Genomic DNA, 25,671 nt, shown 5'->3' with positions numbered 1-25,671 from the left:
CGTGGGACGCCGGGGCCTTTAAGTGCTAGCAGCTGCCGCTAGGGAGGCCGTCCCGGGACCTGCCGAGGAACCATGAAGGTGAGCAGGCCCGTGCGTGGGACGGGTGCGGATGGGGCGCCTAACAATCACCTTTTAGGTACCGTAAATAAAAAAGGATTTTATGTGTGTAAGTCATGTTGAAAATCTTGAACTACTACATGCCATGTAAGCGGCTTTACGTTCTTCCAAACTGCTTAATTTGCTCTTTCCACTCAAGCTGTGAATTTTATGCCATTCTATGAATTCCAAGAGTTTAGACACATTACACAAACTGTTGATATAAAGCATTGACTTTTCAAGCATTGACTTTTCCTGTTGTGTGCCCAGCGCTCTGTTTTTCGGCAGTTTGTCATGCTGAGCTCTCAAGCCATTTCAACAGTTATTTTTGTTCCCTTTGGAACCATATCTAAAGAGCTTCTAGGACCCTGGGGTGCATTAGACACAACCACACACCCAGTAGCCAATATCCCGTGTACCTCCAGAATCACTTAGAAAGAATATCCATCCTGAATAAAGTAGTGTGGTAACTGTGTTAGTCCATTTGTACATGTAGGAAGATATTATCACTAAAACTGTTTTGGTAGCCTTTACTTAAAAAAAAGATAGAAGTGTGGAGGATAGGAAAACATTGTATATTTCTTTATCTGGTTGTAGCTCAGGAACACCGAAGCAACTACAAGGAAGTGGAACTAAATAGGTTGATTTAAATTGCCGGCCCTGCTCAGCACTTTGCAGTGCTATGACAATTATTAACATTCTTGGGCATGCATGGATGGTAGGATCAGGGATAGTGACCTCACAAAGGCTTTAATAATCAAGCAGCAGCAAGCAGGAGAAAATGGCTATAAATGGATGACAACTTGGTGTTTATCAGAAGAGAAATGATGATTCAGAGCTAGTGCGTCGAGTTAAAATACAAGCTCTCTACAGCTACGCAGCCGACCTTCGCCATAAATCATCTCGTTTACGGCTAGAAGTGGGTGCTCATATCATTTAGCATTAAAAATAGCACATATGTGTGTGCTTTAAGAGCAGGTGGTGTTAGTGCAATGCTTGATGAATCTGAAACAATGCAGCTAATGAGTGAATCAAAGCATGGTCATATTTTCACATTGTAGCTTGCTGTCCATTTCCCACTGTTGGAGCTAGCAGTATAATGAAGGCGTACCATACCTCTCTATCCCTTCTCCAGGCTTGGGGTATTAGTGCAGAGAAAAATTATTATTGAGAGGATTGCAAATCACAGTGAATTTTTTGACATTTCTAATGCTTGCTGCCAAGCGTAAGAGATCCTGCACTGGTGTATAACTATACATCTCTACTAGAAGCAAAGGTCAGGACCATAAATTAGACATAGTATTTTTCTCCTTTGCTAAAAAAAATAAAAAAAAATAAAAAAAATACTAACTTTTTGACAACAGAATTCAGGAGTCTACTGCTAGCGGTCACACATATTAAACACATGCATAAGCATACACACACACATCTACACATGCACAGACAGATAATGTATAGGGTTTGGTATAGAAGCAGTCATAGGCAGGGCAAACAAGGACAAGCTTATATCATTGCATTTTATCTGTACGGCACAGCTTTGGCAGTGCTCACCATTGCAATTCAGTGGTACAAGGTCATATTCATTTCATCCCTCTGGTTCTTCCTTCTCCCCAGGGCATAACCACTCCAGCTGGCCCCACAGTGTGGCTCAATGAAACGTGGAATGGGGCTGTTATTTACTGTGGTTGCATAATCTCTAACCTAACCAGAAAACCAGGAGTTGAACCGCATGTAGGAAAGATCAGAAGAAGCTGTAGTAGTTGTCTTGCTTATCTGATCACAAATCCAGTTTTAAGTCTCTGATTACCTAATCTCTATTTAGAAAGCAGAACTTATAAAGTCATTGTGACACCATGCAGTTCCGAAAAAGAAAATGTATATATATATATATGAATGTGTATGTAAATATTCTATGTGCATATGTATATAAGTATCTGTTTATCTACTATATCTATGCTGCATCCCACTAAAAAGGAGTTGCTATGCCTTGGACCATTATTTTTTCCTAAAGTACAGCTCCTATTTGTAATACTTAAGACAGGACAAATGTTTGTCCTTCAAAAACAGTTGTCACAGCAGTTATCTTCACAAGAGCTATCAAGTTCTAGACAAGCTGAATTATTTTTGTTCCTGGCAGAAAAAAAAATATTTGACCCAGCTCTGGACAAAAAAAAAAAAAAAGGGAGAGGATTTATAGTACTCTGTCCTTTCCTGCAACATACAGCAGTATTGTTAGGATGATAAACAGCTCTGTCCAATTTTCTGGGCTAAAACACTTCAACTCCCTTTTTTTTTTTTTTTTTAACTGTCTGTAAAACCAGCGTCATGTCTAAATTTTCCCATCCCCAGGTACCGAAGTGGTAGGAAATATAATTACCTTGTCATCTTTCTCATCTTCCTCTTCCTCGTCCTCCAGCATGTCCTCCACTACCTGCAGACAGAAGTAGTAGCAGATGTCATGATTTAAAGGCAAGGGTTTTGCTCTGTCAACTGCCAATTTTTTTTATTTAATTATTTTTTTGTCTTGCGGAAACTTTATTCATATTTTGAAATCAATCCATGGAAAAATAATGGGCAGCAACTCAATAGAAAAACAAAACAAAACACTTATTTGGTTTTTAAATTTGGGAAGTCATTGTGGTCCTTTTCTTCCCACACCAGACAATAAAATCAATGTGGGTGAGTTTGAGGTGGCAGCCCTGAAAAAATATAATCCTAACTTACCCAGGCATGCATGATAATTTTGGTGATGCTGAAAATCACAGTACTTTTCTTTTTAATAACAAGTGGATTAAAGTCTATAAACTTCTAGGTTAGGAAAAAGATTTACAACATTTTTCGAATTGCCCTTAAACTCAGCTGAGCCTTAAACACTTTGAGGGATCAGGTCTTGAAATAACCAAAGTGTGCTATAAAGGTTTTTAATGGACACAATCTTCTCTCTGTTATTCTTTTCCATCTGCAAGTGACTGCTCTTTACATCTAAGTATTTTTAAAAGTGTTATTGCAAATTGAGAAAGAAGAAGCATGTTCAGTCTCTCCAATGTCCTTTCTGAATATCAGGAGCCCTACTAGAAGGCTGAATGTCTTGGTTTCTGTCTGCATGATAACAGTCCACAAGCACAGCAATGGCAACTGCATATTTAAAAAAAGGAACCTGTGCTTTGCCCATCTGTATCAAAACATGAAGTTGGGTCACAATCACTTGAGATTACTGAAGCACACTAATTTCTTAAGGTTCAAAAGCACCCATTACCACAGATGAGCAGGACATTAGAATTTTTTTTTTTTTTTTTTAAGAATTGAACTTTCTGGAGAGTTGAATTTGCTGTCATAAAACCTGGCATATTTGGGAATGTTTTCATTCCGTGCCTGTGAATCTCAAAACCAAGTAAGCATCAAGAAAAAATCCATACCAGCGAGAGAAGGAATTCAGCTATCATTGCTACTGAGATTTAAGGGATGCAGACATTTAGTGAACATTTACAGTTAAATGGTTTCCTAGGACTATTTTGTTTGCCTTGATAATATCTTTGATCAGATAAAAATTTTACTAGATATAGGAGCTACAAAGCTTTTCTTTCATATGTATGTGTGTGTATGTAGATACGTGTGTGCTATAGTCTATAGCTGCTTTAGAAGAACAATCTGTTTTAGGACTGTAACACACCACACTTCTCAACAGCACAACCTTTTGCTGTATTTTGATCGCATTCAGGACCAGTGTTAAATAGGACACAACAGAGGTCTATGGGGTGCACTTCCGAGGGTAAGACAGTGCTTAGGATCATGACAGAGAAAGAAGAAAGGTGCTCATTCTCTGCTTTTCCGATTTATTTATTTATGTATTTTTAACTTATTCTAACCCAGAACATTTGGATACAGCTTCCACCTATACAGAAACTGATTTCTATACTTAGTTGATGATTAAAGACCAAAACAATTTTTAGCATGATTCAGCCCTCAACAGACACAAGCAAGAATGAAATGAAAGAACACAATAAAAATGTAACACTTATACAGTAGATGCATTTATTTAGTTCTATAAAAAAAAAATACTTAGATCTGCTCCACAATAAAATTCTCTTCCTCAATTTTGCTTTCCTATACCATGCTTGAAATCAAGTAGTATTAATCAAAGAAAGGAAGGGCACAAGGGAAATCAGAAGGATCTAATGTAAGCAGTTAAAAGTGACATGACCTTCTGTAATGTCACTTGTCACAGACTTATATGCCATATACTGGTAGAAGGTCTTGAAAGAAACTGATGTGTGGCACTATTCATGGAATGTAATACTAATACAGGTGACATTTTAAAAAACACACGGAGACGGCCTCAGATATGGCATGTCAGATGCTTTATGGTCAAACAGTAAAGCATTTGAAGTTAAAACCTAGCAAAAACGCTTATCCTTCCATCCACTATTTCCTCACAATAATTCCTTGTCAGAAAATGCACAGCGAAAAATACGTCGGAGCAAAGTAACTACCATATTAATAGCCACAAGCAGGCTAAAAATGTTGTAAATATGACACAAGATCAGTAAAGCTGTAAATGTCTTCCTTTTGCTTCCTCCAGCACTTGAAGTCTTGTTAGTATCCTTGGGCAGTGCTCAGAGAATGTTTCATCCACCTGCACTCTTTCTCCTTGTGCTTTCTGCCATGCACGAGAATAACAGTGACCAGGAGGTGGACTGGTTTGCAGATTAATCAACACGTGGATAATTAGAACGAAAGAATAATATTAATTGGAAGCTGTATTAAGCAATGAAATAGCTGTGAAGTATCTCAGTTCATAAAGAAAAACAGTCATGTAACTCAGAGTTAAAGTCACTGGAGCAGGATAATCATCTGAAAGATATTTTCAACTTGATCACTGACTTCCCTGTCGGATTCAATAGAAAATAAAAGCCAGTTAACATTACATCTGTAAACAGCCTGTTGGAAAACTGTCCTGGAATGGATCATTTTTTAATACAAGAAAATAAAGCCTTTATTCCATCTAAGTGTTCCTTTTGGAAATTGTACCATAACTACCTTCTTTACTTTAATTTAGAACTAGATTCATCATTTTGCTATTAATTTTGCATGAATAGCACCCGTATTAAAAAAAAAAAAAAAAGGGAGAGAGAGAGACTCTTTATAAGGCTTGAATATAAGTAAATTATTTATAACACTATAGGAGGGTCAACTAGTAACTCGAGGTGAGGTTTTGGAGGCGGTCTAGGGTTTGGGGAACAGTTTTCCATGCACAGACAGAGGTACGACCAGCAGAGTATACATCAGTGAAGATTTGATTTACTTTGGAATGAGGAAAGGTACACAAAGATGAGATTTGTACATAGTACTCTCTAACTAGTTTGATAAGAACATAAGAAACAGCCATGCTGGGTCAGACCAAGGGTCCATCAAGCCCAGCATCCTATTTCCAACAGTGGCCAATCCAGGCCACAAGAGCCAGGCAATTACCCAAACACTAAGAAGATCCCATGCCACTGATGCAATTAATAGCAGTGGCTATTCCCTAAGTAAACTTGATTAATAGCCGTTAATGGACTTCTCCTCCAAGAACTTATCCAAACCTTTTTTGAACCCAGCTACACTAACCACATCCTCTGGCAACAAATTCCAGAGTTTAATTGTGCGTTGAGTGAAAAAGAATTTTCTCCAATTAGTCTTAAATGTGCTATTTGCTAACTTTAAGGAATGCCCCCTAGTCCTTCTAGTATCTGAAAGTGTAAATAACCGATTCACATCTACCCATTCTAGACCTCTCATGATTTTAAACACCTCTATCATATCTCCCCTCAGCCGTCACTTCTCCAAGCTGAAAACTCCTAACCTCTTTAGTCTTTCCTCATAGGGGAGCTGTTCCATTCCTCTTATCATTTTGGTAGCCCTTCTCTGTACCTTCTCCATTGCAATTATATCTTTTTTGAGATGTGGCGACCAGAATTGTACACAGTATTCCAGGTGTGGTCTCACCATGGAGCAATATAGAGGCATTATGACATTTTTTTTGTTTTATTAACCATTCCCTTCTTAATAATTCCTAACATTCTGTTTGCTTTTTTGACTGCTGCAGCACACTGAGCTGATGATTTTAAAGTATTATCCACTATGATACCTAGATCTTTTTCCTGGGTGGTAGCTCCTAATATGGAACCTAACATCGTGTAACTACAGCAAGGGTTAATTTTCCCTATATGCAACACCTTGCACTTGTCCACATTAAATTTCATCTGCCATTTGGATGCCCAATCTTCCAGTCTTGCAAGGTCTTCCTGTAATGTATCATAATCCGCTTGTGATTTAACTACTCTGAATAATTTTGTATCATCCACAAATTTGATAACCTCACTCATCGTATTCCTTTCCAGATCATTTATAGATATACTGAAAAGCACCGGTCCAAGTACAGATCCCTGAGGCACTCCACTGTTTACCCTTTTCCACTGAGAAAATTGACCATTTAATCCTACTCTCTGTTTCCTGTCTTTTAACCAGTTTGTAATCCATGAACGGACATCGCCTCCTATCCCATGACTTTTTAGTTTTTTTTAGAAGCCTCTCATGTTGGACTTTATTAAACGCCTTCTGAAAATCCAAATACATTATATCTACCGGTTCACCTTTATCCACATGTTTTTTAACCCCTTCAAAAAAAATGAAGCAGATTTGTTAGGCAAGACTTCCCTTGGGTAAATCCATGTTGACTGTGTTCCATTAAATCATGTCTTTCTATATGTTCTACGATTTTGATCTTAAGAATAGTTTCCGGTGTGCTGAAACTGTTTCCTGTCGGAGGTAGCAGACGTTACCCTGCAATTCTTTTTCTGCTCACCTGTTGGTCCTCGACTCCGGAGGGTGGAGCCCTTCCTGACGCCAATAACAGCGGCATCAGAGCGGTGCAGTTTGTGTGCTGAAACTGTTTCCTGTCGGAGGTAGCAGACGTTACCCTGCAATTCTTTTTCTGCTCACCTGTTGGTCCTCGACTCCGGAGGGTGGAGCCCTTCCTGACGCCAATAACAGCGGTACCAGAGCGGTGCAGTTTGTGTGCTGAAACTGTTTCCTGTCGGAGGTAGCAGACGTTACCCTGCAATTCTTTTGCTGCTCACCTGTTGGTCCTCGACTCCGGAGGGTGGAGCCCTTCCTGACGCCAATAACAGCGGCATCAGAGCAGTGCAGTTTGTGTGCTGAAACTGTTTCCTGTCGGAGGTAGCAGATGTTACCCTGCAATTCTTTTGCTGCTCACCTGTTGATCCTCGACTCCGGAGGGTGGAGCCCTTCCTGACGCCAATAACAGCGGCATCAGAGTGGTGCAGTTTGTGTGCTGAAACTGTTTCCTGTCGGAGGTAGCAGACGTTACCCTGCAATTCTTTTTCTGCTCACCTGTTGGTCCTCGACTCCGGAGGGTGGAGCCCTTCCTGACGCCAATAACAGCGGCATCAGAGCGGTGCAGTTTGTGTGCTGAAACTGTTTCCTGTCGGAGGTAGCAGACGTTACCCTGCAATTCTTTTGCTGCTCACCTGTTGGTCCTCGACTCCGGAGAGTGGAGCCCTTCCTGACGCCAATAACAGCGGCATCAGAGCGGTGCAGTTTGTGTGCTGAAACTGTTTCCTGTCGGAGGTAGCAGACGTTACCCTGCAATTCTTTTGCTGCTCACCTGTTGGTCCTCGACTCCGGAGGGTGGAGCCCTTCCTGACGCCAATAACAGCGGCGTCTGTACGGCGCGTCTGCCGTCGGCGCGTCGCCAAAGCCGTGCGCCTAAGGGGCGTGCGGCTTTGCCCGGCTTCGCCCGGATTCGCTGGGATCCAGGCGAAATTATTTTATCTTAGTCAGCTACCACTGGAGACCGGGAGCTGTTGAGACAGTGTCTTCAAAGGGATCCATTCCCTTATCAGGTACATTTTCTCTTTCTTGTTATTGTTGGCGGTAATTCTCTTGGTATGCCTCATACCAAGAGAAAAGGGAAAATATCAACATCTACGCCAGTGGCAAGTGACAACCAGCCATGAATACATGATCTCTTTGGGAAAACTGTGTTAGTAACACCAGGAGAGGAAGTCGCTGGAGTGATTGGCCAAGAGCAGGGCCAAACCTCCCTGACTTATGAAACATCTTTGAGCCCTGGTGCTCCTCTGACACCAGAGCCACCTACAGGAAAAAGGGGAGGTGAAACTTTTTCTGAAGAAAAATTGACTATGAAATTACTTAATCCTGAGCTGGCAACTAAGGACAAAGGGATATTGGGAATCCAGGGGAGGATGTTGGACGATATTCAAGTAATAACTCCTAAAAAATTCACACTGGAGGAAATAGGTAGTATGTTATCTTCCATGCAAAAATCAATAAATGATTTAGCTAAGATGGTTCAGGAGGGAATGAGTAACCATTTGTTATTACAGACTAACCTAGAGAAGATAGATAATGAAGTTAAAGATCTGAATGTAAGAACTGTTAATGTCGAGAAAATACAAGTAAATTTAATCAAATCAGAAAAGATACAAACAGATAAGATTGAGTATTTGGAAAATCAAATTAAAAGGACAAATCTGAGGATTTTAAATTTCCCCAGAACCCACTTACTTTCTCCAAAGGAACTGTTTAAGAGTTACCTTAAGAATGTGTTAAAATATTCAGAGAAAGAAATACCTATGTTATCTAGAATTTACTATACTACACAGAGTGCGGGTCAGGGTGATTTGCAAGATCAACAGTTGGGAGATTCAAACGAAGATACTAATTTGTCTGAATTGTTAGAAAAATCTTCTGAAATGGAGATAAAGTTAAGAGCAACGCTGATAGTCCAATTTGTTGACATAGCAGAAAGGGATGCCATTTTCAGATTATACTTTAAATATCAGAAGAATAATTTTCATGGTTTTCCTGTTAGAATATTTCCCGACATTTCACATAATACACAGCTAAGAAGGAAAGAATTTTTAATGCTACGGGAAAAAGTTATTCAGCGAGGAGCTAAATTTATCTTGCAATTTCCCTGCCGCTGTATTGTATTGTATCAGACTACAAGATTTGTGTTTCATTTGCCCGAACAACTTCGCTCATACCTGGATACCTAATCCCGTAATTGTCCTTAGGGAAAAGGGGAGGGAAATAAATGTATATCACAGTTAAAGACACTTTATAGACGATTTCTGTTAATAACTGCTCTTGTTATATCTAGCAAGCCGATCTTCTTTTTGCTTAAAAAGTTTTTCTAGTTTTTCACAGTGTGTATGTATATATGATATTGAATCATGATTTGAAAATTTTTCTATACAGCTGTGTAATATCTTAATGAAAAGAAATACTTAATAAAAAAAAAAAAAAAGAATAGTTTCCACTATTTTTCCCGGCACTGAAGTCAGGCTCACTGGTCTATAGTTACCCGGATCGCTCCTGAGAGCCTATTTTATATATTGGGGTTACATTGGCCACCCTCCAGTCTTCAGGTACAATGGATGATTTTAATGATAGGTTACAAATTTTAACTAATAGATCAGAAATTTCATTTTTGAGTTCCTTCAGTACCCTAGGATGCATACCATCCGGTCCAGGTAATTTTCTACTCTTTAGTTTGTCAATCTGGCCTACTACATCTTCCAGGTTCACAGTGATTTCATTTAGTTCGTCTGACTCATCACCCCTGAAAACCATCTCCGGAACTGGTATCTCCCCAACATCCTCATTAATAAACACGGAAGCAAAGAATTCATTTAGTCTTTCTGCAATGGCCTTATCTTCCCTAAGAGCTCCTTTAACCCCTCTGTCATCTAATGGTCCAACCAACTCCCTTACAGGTTTCTTGCTTCGGATATATTTTAAAAAGTTTATATTATGAGTTGTTGCCTCTATGGCCAACTTCAATTCAAATTCTCTCTTCGCCTGTCTTATCAATGTTTTACACTTAACTTGACAATGCTTATGTTTTATCCTATTTTCTTCAGATGGATCCTTCTTCCAATTTTTGAAAGATGTTTTTTTGGCTAAAATAACCTCTTTCACCTCACATTTTAACCATGATGGTAATCGTTTTGCCTTCCTTCCACTTTCTTAATGTGTGGAATGCATATGGACTGCGCCTCTAGGATTGTATTTTTAAACAATGTCCATGCCTGTTGAACACTTTTAACCTTTGCAGCTGTACCTTTCAGTTTTTTCTATTTTCCTCATTCTCTACTTAGCTGCTGTCAAGCTAGGTTGAGAGTACATTATACAAATCTCATCTTTGTGTACCTTTCCTCATTCCAAATCACATCAAATCTTCACTGATGTGTACTGTGCTGTTTGTACCTCTGATTGTACATATAAAACTTCCCCCTAAACCCTAGACTACCACCAAAACTTCACCTCGCATTATTAGTTGACCCTCCTTGTTGCGGCTGTCGCTGCCCGATGTCTCCACTCCGCCCTCCTTACCTCCTCGGCGACTCCCTCTTGTTCAAGTGGAAGGTTGGCTGCCGTAGCGTCATTCTGCTGACTCCTCCCGGCGTCCCTGGAACGGCTCGATGCTGCAATCCACCATGATTCACAAGAGCCTAAGGACGTGCGCGCGGTGCGGCCCCGACTGATGCACCAGCAGTTGCGCGAACTTTAGGGGCGTCCCCCTGAGATGCCGTCATCCATACCGGATATATAAGGTCTTAGAAATCGCTAACTAATCGAGTTAGCAAGGACCAGTTTCACACTCTCCAAGCTGTTCTGCCTCCTTGGACTTACCAGGGGTACCCGCTCCTCGGGGGCCTTGCTCTCTCTTTGTTTTTCAGGTCACAGTCAGGAACCGGTACTCACTCCTCGAGGGCCCATGTTCGCGGACTGGTTGCTGAATACTTATTCTGCCTGGAAGTCATCGCTGCCTACTACACCAGTGAGTTACCATCTCTCTCTCAGAGCTTTCCCTGGAAACAGGTACTCGCTCCTCGAGGGCCTAACTCATGCCAACACCTGGACTACTTCTAGAGACTATTGTGTGAGTGTTACCATCAAGGTTCTGTTCTTGAACTCTGCATACCCTGCCTTCTCACTATATTCAGTTTCTCTACAGCTCAGTTATCCAGGATCGCTGTTCCAGTACCTGAGGGACTACAGCTCTGCCGGGCACTTCCAGCTCACTACTGCCACCTCTGGTGGTTCAATATATTGTTTAATAAAAGAACTAGTGTGTATCTGTCTCCATACTCTGAGCCTGACCGGTGGTCCCTCTCGGGATCTTCCCCTGGGGGCGTGATCATCTGCCACTGGCCCAAGGATCCACCCACAACTACCTCAAACACCAACACTCCAACTACCTCAAACACCAACACTCCCTAGAGGCTCTAGGGTAGATTTTATAAATTTGCGCGAGTGCATACTTTTGTTCGCGCACCAGGCGCGAACAAAAGTACGCTGGATTTTATAAGATACGCGCGTATCTTATAAAATCCGGGGTCAGCGCGCACAAGGGGGTGCACATTTGTGCAACTTGCGCGCCGAGCCTGGCGCGCACTGCCTGTTCCTTTCCACCCCCCTGCACCTGTTTCTTTCCACCCCCCTGCGCCTGTTTCTTTCCACCCCCCTGCACCTTCCTCTCCCTTCCCTTACTTAACCCACCCCCCCCCGGCCCTATCTAACCCCCCCTACCTTTGTTGCCAGATTTACGCCTGCCGAAAGCAGGTGTAAATCTGCACGCGCCAGCGGGCTGCTGGCGCGCCATCACCCAACCCGGGGGCTGGTCCGGAGGCCTCGACCACACCCCCTGACCCTGGACACGCCCCCTCCCTGCCCCTTTTACGAAGCCCCAGGACTTACGCGCGTCCCGGGGCTCTGCGCGCACCGGCAGCCTATGTGAAATAGGCACGCCGGCGCACGAGTGCCCTGCGAGAGTAAATCCGGCCAGATTTACGTGCACAGGGCTTTTAAAATCCGGCCCTCTTTCTCTTTCTTTCTTTCTCTTCCTCTCTCTCATGGGATTTGTGACTTTTAGCGCAAATCCCAATTTTGGGTATATCGCACAACATATAATGCCAAGAAAAAAGGTGTAGTTATTTCTGGCATTACAACATGTGATAATATGCGTTACACTATCACTTGCAATGCTAAGCACCCCTCATTTTAATTTACTCCACCCTAACTCCACCCAAACTCCTCCTATTTGGGAAACATTGTAAAATTTGCAGACGCATTTCACAATGCGTTATTTATCCCGGGCATTATGGTGTTATCACGGGCATTATGGCCCTTATGCCCGTGATAATGCCCTAATGCGATTTTAAGAATGACCCCCTTAGTTTGTGAGTGGCAAGGTCAGAAACATTAGAGAAAAAAGTTTCACCTGTTTTGACTTTTTTGTTAGTTCAATAGGAGGAAACCCCCAGTTTCTTAAAATAATATTTTGAATAATTTATTGGTGGGGGAAGGGCAGGAGAAGTGATGTATTTATAATTACTTTTCCCCCACTGAGACATGCATAAGGAGATTAAACAATGAAAGGAAAGAATAAATCACATTCACCCATCTGTGTTTCACATCTCAGATCTTTGTGAAACACAGCAAAGAGCGAAGCTGTTCCAAATGAAAAAGGCTACATGTTGCAAGTCATCTTCCAGTGTTGGGCTAATGGGCACAGATGCTCATGTTTGGATGTCATGCAAAGCCTAAATGAACATTCTCACCAAGAAGATACAAGGGAATTTTGTTTAAGCTGTGCTCCTCAACGTGGTCTGGAGTTCATTTGGCTTGTTTTGTCTCTGCATCAACACACCACAACATATGTTTGTTTGTCAATGGATTTACAGCTCTTGGGCATATGTATAATATAACATTATTGAATGTCTCTGGATTGAGAAGATTCAAAAGACCATTTTAACATTTTCAAATCATTCCAATGCATCCAAGGTTGGGTTGGGGACTTCATAGTAAGTTTTTTCAACCAGACACCCTTTTCCAACAGTAGCAGTAGGAAACTTCTTGTGGTTAGGAGGTGGAAATAGCCAGCATGTACTTTATTTGCAAGAACAAACAAAGATGAAACATAGATTTGGAACGAGCAGCACAGTACAAACTGTCTGAAACCTATGATGGTTTCTTAGTTTGATTCACACTATTAAAGATTTGACCTTGAGTATTTCAGCTGCAGTAGTCATCGAGATAACTGAACCACTAGATGTAATAATAATTAGAGTGATAGGCTTGCCAGTAAGGCTGAATATATTGAAGTACAAAAGAAGACAGAAGGAAAAGAAAAGCATTAGTACTTTACTGATAAAAGATTTCCTGATTTTTACGGAGACACTCAAATACAATTACTTCTTGCTGAATACATTTCCTTTTTTCAATGTGCTCGTATTGTAATTTAGTCCAATTCTTAATAGGAAATGTGGCTTTAATGTGGATATCAGATGCCTTCTGTTGCATTCCACTGATTGCATACAGCCCTATATTATGAACAGAAGAATTCTTATTTGCAGTGCAATAAGCATCAATGTAATGTGCCTGGAGAATAAATACACTTATTGGACAAGGACTCGTAACCTCTAGCCTAATGTCAGCTTAATATGCACATAATTTTTAGCAATTCAAGTAGACTAAGAACAAACAGTTAATGCAGATTTTGTCATAAATACCAGTGTCTCTTAAATGGATTTCTTGGATTTTTATTTAATGTGTTTTTTTTTTTTTAACACAATGCTGTCAAATGTGCTTCCTTATATTTAAACAAAGCATTAGCGACAATGCTTGTTGTTTATTTGAACTATGTCTCCATCTAAAGGCCTCATACTGTATTGTTTGCCTTCCATGAGCTAGATGCAAGTTTTAGCTGTGTTTTTTTCTTTTTAAATTTGATAGAATGCATACCAAATATGCTGAAATAAGAAAAACGTTAATCAGCAGTAACTTTGTGACGCTGTGGTGATGAATCTGTATTTTAACTGGGAATGGGTGAATATAGTAATTTAAATTGAATCGTATCAATGGAATTGCAATTTGGTTCTGTACTGTCATAAACGTAACCATTAGATTCTTATTAAAATGCGGCAATGTGCAGCTATAGAATTGTATAACACACAGATTTAGGTTCCACATATGAAGACAGCAGAGCCATTCTTTCTTTCTCCTTTATGTAGTGTACTGTGTGATGGCTAAATTAGTGCAGAATGCATTTGCAATATTTATAGTGCCAACACTTAGTTAAGTAACCTTTATGTAAGATTTATGTTGAGCTTTTTTCATTTCTCATTTAATAGCAAATTACGAAGGCCATGTTTCACAAAGATAATTCTCCATTTAAATTCATTAGGCCATTAAATATTAAAATTATGTTTCTGATGCAATCTAGAACAAATTTGTCCAGCTTCAGCGATTATTTGCACTCATAAAAATTAGGGTTGATTAATACAATTTAAATGCTTGATTAAATTGACATTTTCATGTTTGTATTCTGATTTACTACAACGAGTCCCTTCCTAAGTTTTAATACAGTAAGGGAGTATACTTATTTTTCTTCTTGGTGTATAGTACACAGCACACTTACACAATATATACAGAGACCTTTGTTTTCAGTTTTTATTTTATTTTTCCTGGAAATTTTAACAGTGTTCATTGCAAAAAAAGCAAAAATGATATCTACCCATAAAAATGCTGATTCATTTTTTTTCCATTGATTTTTCCTAGTTTTGTTCTTGTAATAAACACTGATAAATTCACAGGAAAAAGAAAACAAATGCTGCAAACAAAGGTCCCTAAGTATATAAAATACAGAGAAACACTTAGCTTCTGGAAAATACTGATGGCTCTCAGCAGACTGCCTAGCTCTTCTGTACATGCTGCCTCTGGTCTTTGTACTCAGACAGAACCCAGAGTGAATATACAGGTTATGACCTATCTGAAAAAGAAATATATCTATGGAGGATTTTCTTAGTAATCACTGTGCTGCACAGAGCAGATGGCAGAAAAACAGGCTATTTTTTGATTTTTTTTTTTTTTTGTTAAGAGTCAGAATTCAAGGAGGCTTAAATTATGTGAGATAACTAGCTCTCCCAGATAACCTTAATGCACTTTTTTTTTTCTGTATGGACTGTGGCTACTAGAATTCTTTGACCTGATACAATAGTCACGATGGATGGTTCTTCTATGGAGTGCTTCCTATTTTAGGCAATTTAAACAATGGCCAAACTCTGAATAACAATGTAGCGTGAGAAAAATAATGCTCTAATTTTTCACAGTGCTGTGAGTTGTCTAAAAGTATATTTTCAGCCATCAACACATTACGCACAGAAAGTTTTTATTCTTTTTATAATATTGGGGGGGGGGGGGCTGGTCACATGTTAGGTGCCACAAATAAAACCCAAAAAGAATTTCTAGACAACCCTCGGTAGGAAGAATATTATAATCATTTTGTCCCCGTGGCTAGTAAACCATACTGGTTTGGATTAGGAAATGTGGGTATTTCTTCTATTGAAGTTATCAAGATGCTACTTTAAACATAATAGGACTTTTCAGTTCCTGAAAACCTCGTGAAGGAAAATGAAGTTGCTTACCTGTAATTAGGGTTCTTTAATTGCATCAAAATACATTCCCACATATGAGTCATGTAACTCTGTCTTCTTGCACTGAGTCAAAGTAGTTTTCCCAGAAGGACACTTTGAAATCTTGAAGCTTTAGAATTGGTCACTAAGCAAACAGGCAGCCACACTGCCAGTAGTACACTCAAATCACCAATTACCTTTTTGCAAAACTTAAAGACAGAAGCTTTTTCAAAGCTTAAAGACAGAACCGTTGGGGGAGGTAAGTTGTTTGTGAGAATCCATTGAATTGCTGTTATTAGAGAAACCTAATAACAGGCAAGTAATTTCACTTTCTCTAACAATAAGCTGCCTCAATGGATTCAAATAAACGGGGATTGTCAAGGATGTCTGTTATAGCACAATATACACAGATACCCACAAATTAGAATAGGGCCAGGAAGTAAAGGGGTTGGATATTCAACTAACGGATTAGAAGTCACCAAAAATGCAACCAACTAAACTGGAATTAAGGACAAATAAACCTGATTATCATGCAGGTAGGGATTTTGGAACATCCTTGAGTAAGTCATATAACAAGCAAAAGAAATCAACAATCTGTGTGCAGTCAAAAACAAAAGCACAGTTAGGGATAACTATGAAGCTCAGAATGAAATCTGTAAACTTCACATGTAAGAGACCTAGGAGCCATTATCGACAATCGGCTAAATCTAAAATCTTTTATTAATCAAACCACGAAGGACTGCTTTTATAAATTACACGTCTTAAAAAGAATCAAACCACTTTTCCATTTCCACGATTACAGAACAGTTTTGCAATCAATAATCTTCTCTAAGTTAGATTATTGCAATTCTATTCTATTAGGTCTCCCGTCTTCTCATACTAAACCTCTTCAGATGGTTCAGAACACGGCGGCCAGAATTTTGACAAACACAAGAAGAAGAGACCACATATCTCCGATTCTCAAAGACTTACATTGGCTGCCAGTGCACTATAGAATCTTATATAAATCCATTACTACCATCTACAAAGCATTCCATCAACTCTCTCCGCTTAACCTCCAAATCCCATTTAAAAAACATACCTCCATCAGACCTATCAGAGAGTCCTACAGAGACTCATTACAGGTGCCTCCTGCAAAAACCTTTAACCATAGGACTCTCAGAGACAGGGCTTTCTCTACAGCAGGACCCACCTTGTGGAATTCTATACCACCAGAACTGAGACAGGAACCTTGCCTCCCCACTTTCAGAAAAAGACTTAAAACCTGGCTATTCTTGAAAGCCTTTCCAGACACCAACTGAACCCACTCTCAACTCAAGCAACTAAGAACTCCCGTCAGGGTAATCAACAACCTTTGACAACTCAATAATGTTCTCTCTTTTTTTTTTTTTTTTTTTTTTTTTAATGAGGCAGGTTTATTTACCTTGGTTTTATTTACCTTGGTCATTCTTTTGTTATCTCAGTGTTAATCTCTCTTTTGCCTTCTCTTCATTCCAAGTTGCATTTTATCCCTGTTTTATTGTAACTGCTACCTTATTCTTCTATCACATGTTAATGTTTTTAAGTTATTAAGTATTTATTCTGTTGTCACACCTTGTTATTTGTAAACCGGCATGATGCGACTCCCATCGCGAATGCCGGTATATAAGAAATTTAAATAAAATAAATAAATAAATAAATATAGAGAGAGCTCCTGTTAGCTCTCTACCAGTAATCATTAGGAATATTCCATTGTTACAGGAGAGAATAGAAAAGTAGCTAATGTGGGTGTGTAGCTCTCCCATTTGGGAGCCTAAAATGGTATACTCTTAAGACTATATAAACCCCTGCCACCATTTTAGAATGGGGAATTTTAGATTGCCTTTCCAGGGATGGCATGTAGATGGCTGTTCCCTGGTTTTGTTTATTTTACAAGAGGAAGGCCTCTGGGGTCTCTGGATTGAGTCCTGGGTTCAGAAAAGGAGACAGAGAATTTTCAGCCTTTTGAAGGACTGTATCTGAAACTGTGCAGACCACGGCTGGAAACGTGTTAACTTTTGTGTGTGCTGAGAAAGGAGTTTTTCCATCCTTATCCTCTCATGTTTTGATTTCCCTTTTTTTACTTTTTTGTGTTTTAACGTATCTGAATACTCATCCAGGGTCTCAGTGTATGACAATAGAAGGTGTAGTGTGTCTCAGTCTAAGAATATGGGTGAACTATAAGGCGTTCTGGACTTCTAGTGATGTGCTTGCCATGACCTGACCCAGACAAAGGTGGCTCCAGTGAGGCAACCCCTCAATTCCCTCTTTTCTTCCTTGAAATTCTTTGGTGGAAGTCAAAATTTATAAACCTGTCTTCTAATTGAATCCTGCTGCAGATTGGAATTGTAAGGCTTTGTGTAGAGACATGATATCTGGTAAAAAGTCACGAGTGAACCGGGACAAGCAGAAGGCAGGAGAACGGAAAATGGCGGGCGTGGAGAGTGGTGATAAAGTATTCACAATACTCTCTGAGGAGATGGTACAATCTATCTCAAAAAGCATTTTGGCAACTTTAGGAGATTGATTAAACAAGCTGCAATTGGTGCGTAAAGAAATTAAAGAAGGAATGGAATCACATACTCAGTGTCTTGATGGCAGAACAGAGAATTTCCATTCAGGAAGATGAATCAGCAAGAATGTCTCAAGCCATCTCAGAGCTCCACAAATCTAAAGCTTCACTTCTGGAATAGCTCGATGATCAGAACTGCGGTAGCTGCAGTAACTTAAGAATTGTTCATCTCCCTAAAACTCTAAAAGATGGTGACCTGCTGAAATTTATTGAAAAGTGGCTCCCAGCCCAGCTTGGCCAACAACAATCTGACAATCTTATCAAGTGTGAACACATACACAGAGTCGGGGCCACTTATAAGAATGGTGAGTGGCTGAGATTGGTAATGGCAAAACTTCTGAACTAGGTACAAACATTTGCCTATTGTAAGCATATTGTAAACATAAGATGCTGGAGTACAATGGGAGTAAGATCCTGATCTTTAATGATTACTCTTCCCAACGAAAAATCATGGTGCCATACTGCACTGACCTACCACGCAAAGGCATCAAAGCAGCCTTATTGTTTCCAGCAAAACTGCGCATTCACTTGTTATGATTCTTCCCACGGCCAATCTCTCACCTTCTCTGCCAGCCTGCCTGCTTTCCCGACACCACCTCTCTGCACAGCGGGCCGGGCCGCCGCCGACTCCGACGTTCCTCTCCCTCGTGGCTGGAGCCGCCCTGGTGCAGTCCTTGCGGCTAGGAGGCTGCCGATGACGTCCTCATGCGGCCAGGAGGCCGCCAGCATTCCTACTGCTGTGCGGCGGCGGGGAGCTGCCCTCAGCCTCCTCCCTTGCGGCTTAGAGGCTGCCCTGAAGCTTTCCTCCATGGCGGCAGGGAACCGCCAACTTTGCTGGGCCTGCTTTTGCCCTCTTCACAGCATGGACACCACTCTCCAGGGTCCTGCCTCCTTCTTCCTTAGGTGCAAGGCCACGCCTCTCCTCTGGATTTAAAGGGCCAGTCCTCCTGGCTCCTCCTGATGACCTCATCATGGGAGTTCCTCTTCAGCCCTATAAAAGGGCTCAGCCTTCAGTTCCTCTTCGCCTTTGCAAGGAGTCAGTTCTGGAGTTGGACTGTTCCTGTATCCTCTATTACAGCTCTTCGGTCCAGGAGTCTCCGATGAGGTCCTCCTCCTCTTCTTCAAGGCACTCTGTTCTTCATGGGAATTCCTTGTCTTCCTCTGTGGTTCCTGATCCTTCGTCTCATCTTCATTCCATGTTTGGTCTCTCGCCGGATCCCAAGTCCTTGTCTTCCGATGACTTCATCGTCCGACCATCCTGATGTCTTCACCTTCAGATCTTCCTGAAGTCCTCACCTTCTAATGTCCTGGCCTTCCTGAAGTCCATCATCCTGTTGTTCTGCCTCTCAGAGTCTCCTTGCTGCTCTTCGCTGGGTGACCTGGGGGTCCGAGTTCCAGATGTCCAGATGTCTCAGATGTATTATTCTCCAGTTCACTTGACACCTCTCCCTGATGCTCTTGATTGAGTGCCCTGGGGGTTAAAGTCCAGATATCTTGACGTACCTGACATCTTCGTGTCAAGTTGTCTTCATCTTCAGATCCTTTTGACGTCCTCATCTTCAGTCCTTTTTGCTGTCAAGCATTCAGGCCTTTTTGGCTCCTACATTTAGAAAGCCTTCTGACTCTTTGGTGCCCTCGTCAGGGTTGCCTCCTTCTCTGATGTCGTGGTTCCGGAGCTACCTCCTAGTGGGCCATCCTCGTTTCATCTTCGGCTGACCTTCTGATTCGTCTTCCACATTGAGTCGGAAGCCGCTCCTTCCCTTGGTTGACCACGCCGATCACGCCAGGTCCTCGAAGCCTCAGTCCAGGATGGATGCTGCTATGAGTCATGGCTGGATACCTTCATACTGAGTTTAACTCTTCTGTTATCTTTTCACACAGCAAGTGTCTTCATCAGCATCCCTGATGTTCTTCTCTTCAGCCTTGCTTTATCCTTATCAAGTCCTCGGACCCTTGTCTTCAAGTCCTTGTCTGATCTTCGTCTTCAAGTCCTTGTCTGATCTTCGTCTTCAAGTATCGTCTGATCGTCTTCAGTCTTCAAGTCTCGTCTTGTTCCAGTTCCATTGTCTGCCCTTGACCTCTGTCTGTCCTGGCGCATTTGCCGTTCCCGTATGGCAGGTTCGAAAGGGCTATTGAGTGGCTGGAGGGCTACCCCAGAGACCAGCATTGCATTGTTGGGTCTCTACTGGTGTGTCAGGTTCAGCGGAGGTGCAAGTTCCTGGTCTTCTGCCTGTCCACCTATGCTGGGATACATCTCACCTGCCTCGGCGCTTCTAAGGAGCTCCTCTCTGCAGTCACGACATGATCCAAGGGCACATCACTCTCCCCGAAAGCAGGATCGCTCCTTAGTGCTCCCCGCAACATCACTAGCAAGGAAAAGTTGTGTCCCTCTCTATGAAACAAGATGCCTTTAACTTAATTGCTAAGTTACCTCTGGCTGACAATGCACAGGGCAATCTTGTAGAGTAGGACAGAGACCTGGTTAGTGTGGATATAATCAAGCCGGTTTAAGCTATAGGGAGAATATACTCATGAATGTCATGACTGATTTAAACTTTCATTTTCTGCCTCATGTTCTACATCGTTCTTCTTTCTCTAAATATGCATTTTGCTGACATATACGCTGACCAACAGAACAATACTGTCTTTTGGGGCTTGAGTTCTATGCCATTGATCCATTGCTTGATTACTAGTTGATTCTGTGGCCCAATTTTTCATTCCCTTCATGACTGATATGTTCTCCAGCTTTTGGGTCTGATTATTGTCTCATGGGCTGAGATGAGAAAACACAATATCAATGCTGGCAAATAGAGATACACATCTTTGACCCATTTTGTGATAGAGCCTACTCAAATGATATTAATACATGGACACATTCTGTTGTGTGCTAAGGAAACATAACATTTAATGTTTATAAACATAATGAGTGGTTAAAGTGCCATGGTGACCAACAGAGCCAGCGAGGAACATTTGTCTCTTTCACTTCACCTTTTAACCATGCCAGCAATTGTTTTACCTTCCTTCCACTTTTCTTAATGTCTGGAATACATCTGGACTGCGCTTCTAAGATGGGATTTTTAAACAATGTCCATGCCTGTTGTACACTTTAAACTTTGCAGGTGCACCTTTTAGTTTTTTCTAACTATTTTCTTCATTTTATTAAAGTTTTCCTCTTTAAAATTTAGTGTTAGAGCTGTAGATTTACATATTGTCCCCCTTCCAGTCATTAGTTCAAATCTGATCATGTTATGATCACAATTGCCAAGTGGCCCCACCATCGTCACCTCTCTCACCAAATCCTGCATTCCACTAAGATGGAGATCCTTAGAGTAGATAGTTGATGTTTTTTACTATTTAGGATTTTAGTATTTATTGTGCAATCTATACTTTTTATTTTTTCTTATGATTTTAGGTTTCTTTTACAGTTTTACATATTGATTTTATACTAAGTTTTAAGTAATTATTCGATGTATTTTATAATTTGACTATTCATTTTTATTGTGTTTATCATGCTGTAGTGTTTGAAATGTAAATTCAAAGGACATGTTGAAAAGAGAATCAAAGTCTCCAAGCGCTTGTCAGAAACCTTTATATTTCAGGTTGTTCATCATAGTAACACAGAAAATAACAGCTGATAAAGAGCAAAATGGTCCATCCAATCTGCCCTGTGCTGTTTATGGTTTTAACCATTACTTCATGTAGGTCATCCAAATGCACTTGTGGAAGCACAAAGCACATTGAGTTCAGGGAGGGCCAGGCACAGCCTATTTTCCCATGGGATTTGTGCTTGTCAGGTTGACATGACCCTGGAGTGGCAATGTTCCCAGGGAAAATATACTCCTATCGGAAGAGGGCAGTCAGTTCTGATGAGGAGACTGCTAACGGAACAAGCCAGCAAGTACAGAGAAGAGGACAACATTCTCCAAAGATAGGACTCATTCTCCAATGCAGTATTGAGAGTTTTATTGCATGAAACGAGTCATTTGAAGAACAGACTTCCTGATAGACAAGTCGGCCAGTGTCTGCTGAGAAAGTTCAGAGAAGAGGGTATCCTTGGTATACTAATTTCAGTCCCCTTTGTAATACTCTTGTTATGAGAGGGTAGTCTGGTACATAGAAACAGACTTCCCCAAGAGACAAGCCATCTACAGTCCGCTGGACAAGTCTAGGGAAAAAGACAGCATCCCAACAAGTGGAGTGTTACTTTCTATACAATATTGAAGAATTTTATCTAAAAGAGAAGAAAAAAATGTCAAAAACTGATTTTACAGAGCAAATGAGAAATAAAACTGGGGGTTTAAGCAGACTGCTGTATCCCAAAAAGAGGAACTCAAGGAAGAATATCTGGAGAAACTGAGGGAGACGAAGAAAGTAATCAAGAAAGCAAAAGGTCAGGCAGAAGAAAGGATTACCAAAGAGGTAAAGAGAGGTGACAAAACATTTTTCAGATACATCAGAGAAAGGTCTGAAGTGGAATAGTGAAATTGAAAGGTGAAAACAAAACATTTAGATAGACATGGTTTAATGGGACACAGCCTGCATGGATTTACCCAAGGGAAGTTTTGCCTCACAAATCACCTACATCTCTTTGAAGAGATGAATAAACATGTGGACAAGAGTGAACTGGTAGATGTGGTGTATTTGGATTTTCAACAAAGTCCCGCATGAGAGGTTTCTAAGAAAACTAAAAAATCATGGGATAGGAGGTGATGTCTTTTTGTGGATTGTAAACTGATTAAAAGACAGGAAACAGAGAGTAGTGCGAAACAATAGAAATTCCCCCGATTTATCGTGAAAAATCGTTAATGGAGTGCCCAAGCACGGGTGGACAGATTGAAGATGGGTGGCCCTGGCCTCTGCCAAACCTGATGCATCAGAGAGACCCAGCAACGCCATGCTAGTCTCTGGAGTAGCCCTCCGGCCACTCAACAGCCCTTTCGGACCTGCCGTAGGGAACGGCAGATGTGACAGGACGGACAGAGGCTGAAGGCTGAACACATGGACTCAGACGAAGACTCAGATGTGGTTACAGATGGGGTTCAGGATGAAGAAGGAGTACCGCCATGCCACGCGCCCTACACAGCCACTCCTGGCTGGTCGCGGACCACATTGAAGGCGAAGCAGACCCCAAACTGACATTAACTCAAATACATTAGAGTTCAAGATGGCGGTGAGTACTGAAGGAGTAGGAAGACAGACATCTGGACATCAGAGACAAAGGACTTTAGGACAGTCAGATGGAGGTAACTGGCCAAAATTCATAGCAGTAACATCCTGGACTGAGCCTTGGGAACCCAGCGTGATCGACGCATCTGACAGGTCATTTGAAGGAAGACGAAACTTCCGACCCAGCGAGGAAGACGCATCAGAAGGTCATCCCAAAGTTGGACTGAGGACGGGTCACTAGGAGGTAAATCCGGAACCAGGAACATAATCGTGATCTGATGGGGGATGTGGGGAATCCTCGGCCACAACGGATGGAACTGTCCCACCGAACGCCCTACACCCCCAGCTGGGATGGTCGCGGACCACTGCACGCCCTACACAACCCAGCCAGGCTGGTCGCGGACCATGCAGGGACGGAACAAGCGGAGCCTCGGAGACATCTGGAAACATGGTGGACAACAGGAACATCTGGACACATCAGGAGCAGATGAGACGTCAGCAAAGACCAGGATGAAGACATGGGACAAGACGAGAGACCAGGACGAAGACACAGTATCCCACGGAGAACAGAGAGCCTAGGAGAAGCTGGGTTCTAGGAATCCTAAGGAGGACTAGCTCCTTGCAAAGGCAAAGCTGGACTGACGGCAGGGCCCTTTTATAGGGCTAAAGAAGAACTCCCTTGGTGATGTCATCAGGATGAGCCAGGAGAACTGGCCCCTTAAATATGGAGAGGAGGCGCAGCCCCGCACCTAAGGGCAGGTAGGAGGCAGGACCCTGGAGAGCGGCCATGCTGTGAAGCAGGCCTGAAGCAGAGGCGGTCCTGCCGCAGGGGAAACCACGGCGTAAGTGGTTACATAGATCTGTTGTTAACACCTCTTTTGCCAAACTGCGGATGATACACAGGTTGAAACCTTTGTTACCTGCTAATGATTTTTGGTCTGTTTTGCAGGTTCTAATCTTAACTGGATTAGATTAATATAACTTGTTAATTATCTGACTCCTGGCTAATGCGTTGCAGGTATAATAGATTGTGAAGAACTCTGCAACAAGGATCCTAATGGGTCTTAGCTCTCATGATCATATAACTCCAGTTCTTCAATGTTAGCATTGGTTAATTGTAGCCAAGCACATTAAATATAAAATTGTGATACTCCTTCACAAGTTATTAAATAATAACACTGCTCCCTGGTCTGGATTAACTCAGTCTTTAGGATCTATGCACAATCTTACACCCTTATTCTGCCAATATGGAAATGTTTGAAGTTCCATTCTATTGCCTAATGCTAGGGATCAGGTTTTTTCTGTTGAGGGACTGTCATTATGGTATACTCGCCTTGAATTCGTCAGGAGTCTGACTTGTACCTCTACTTTTAGGAAGGTGGTAAAAGCTTTCTTTTATAGAGAAGTCATCAGTGAGGCCATGGTTGAATAATTCCTCTTTGAGATACTTTCTGATATTCTCAGTTGCAGGATGAGTTTTGAAGTACATTATCTTTTGTTGTGATTTTTATATTTGTTATTTATTTTTATAAATTATTTTTGTTTTATTTCTTCTTTTTATGCATGCTGATATGTTTAGTTGTTTTATATATTTTATTTTTTTATTATGTAAGTTATTATGGAATCAGCACTGAATTTTAGATTTGTGCAGAATATACATTTTTAAATAAATAAATATAAGTATATAAAATATGCTTAGCCAGATATGGTCTGTCTATTGATAAACTTTTGGGATGCACATGTGCTTCTCACCAGCCACTAAACTATCACATTACAAACTTTAAACAAAAAAAAGTCCAGGGCTGTGAGTTCCCTGCCCCCCAACTTGCTTCAGTGCCCCTACTCTCAGGTTGCCCCCATAGACCTCTCCTCACACAAGCTGTTACCAGTCCCTGTCCTCTGACTCAGCAAAATGGCCGCTGGAAAACCTGAAGGCTGGCACCAAATAAATAATGGCATCAGTCTTTGGGTTTTCCAATAGTCAGAGGAACAGGGGCTGATAACAGCTTGTGTGGGGAGAGGTCCAGCAAACCACCAAAAATCTGGTCGCATGGCACAGAGACGTTATTACAAGAAACTTAATTACATGTCAAAGAGGTGTAGCTAAGTTTTGTAGGAATAATGGCCGTGTTAATGAAATAAATTTAATGTGAGCTATTTACTTCCCAGCTCTTTTGCGTGCAATTATCTTGGGCCATTATCACAACTTAGTCTACTGGCTTCTTTATTTGACATGCCCACTTTGGACATGCCTTGCCTCACCTTAACCTGGCCTCATTTTAGTCCAGCTAAATCTTTTTGTACAGCATTTTT

At 41.2% G+C, this 25,671-nt stretch overlaps 1 protein-coding gene across 4 annotated transcripts in view; it reads right to left on the bottom strand.

Annotated features, from left to right (window-relative positions):
* Positions 1 to 25,671, bottom strand: part of MCTP1 (multiple C2 and transmembrane domain containing 1) — a 1,134,628-nt gene that overhangs the window by 132,563 nt on the left and 976,394 nt on the right. For all 4 annotated transcript variants that reach the window (XM_029573135.1, XM_029573151.1, XM_029573144.1 and 1 more), the window contains exon 16: positions 2,474 to 2,527. In XM_029573135.1, coding sequence (XP_029428995.1) covers positions 2,474 to 2,527 — 54 coding nt within the window. The remainder of the gene's footprint in view (positions 1 to 2,473; positions 2,528 to 25,671) is intronic.

Source organism: Rhinatrema bivittatum, chromosome 1, assembly GCF_901001135.1.
Source record: "Rhinatrema bivittatum chromosome 1, aRhiBiv1.1, whole genome shotgun sequence".
Lineage (NCBI taxonomy): Eukaryota > Metazoa > Chordata > Amphibia > Gymnophiona > Rhinatrematidae > Rhinatrema > Rhinatrema bivittatum.
The sequence above is the reverse complement of the archived record's forward strand: the minus strand, read 5'-3'. Positions and strand labels throughout refer to the sequence as shown.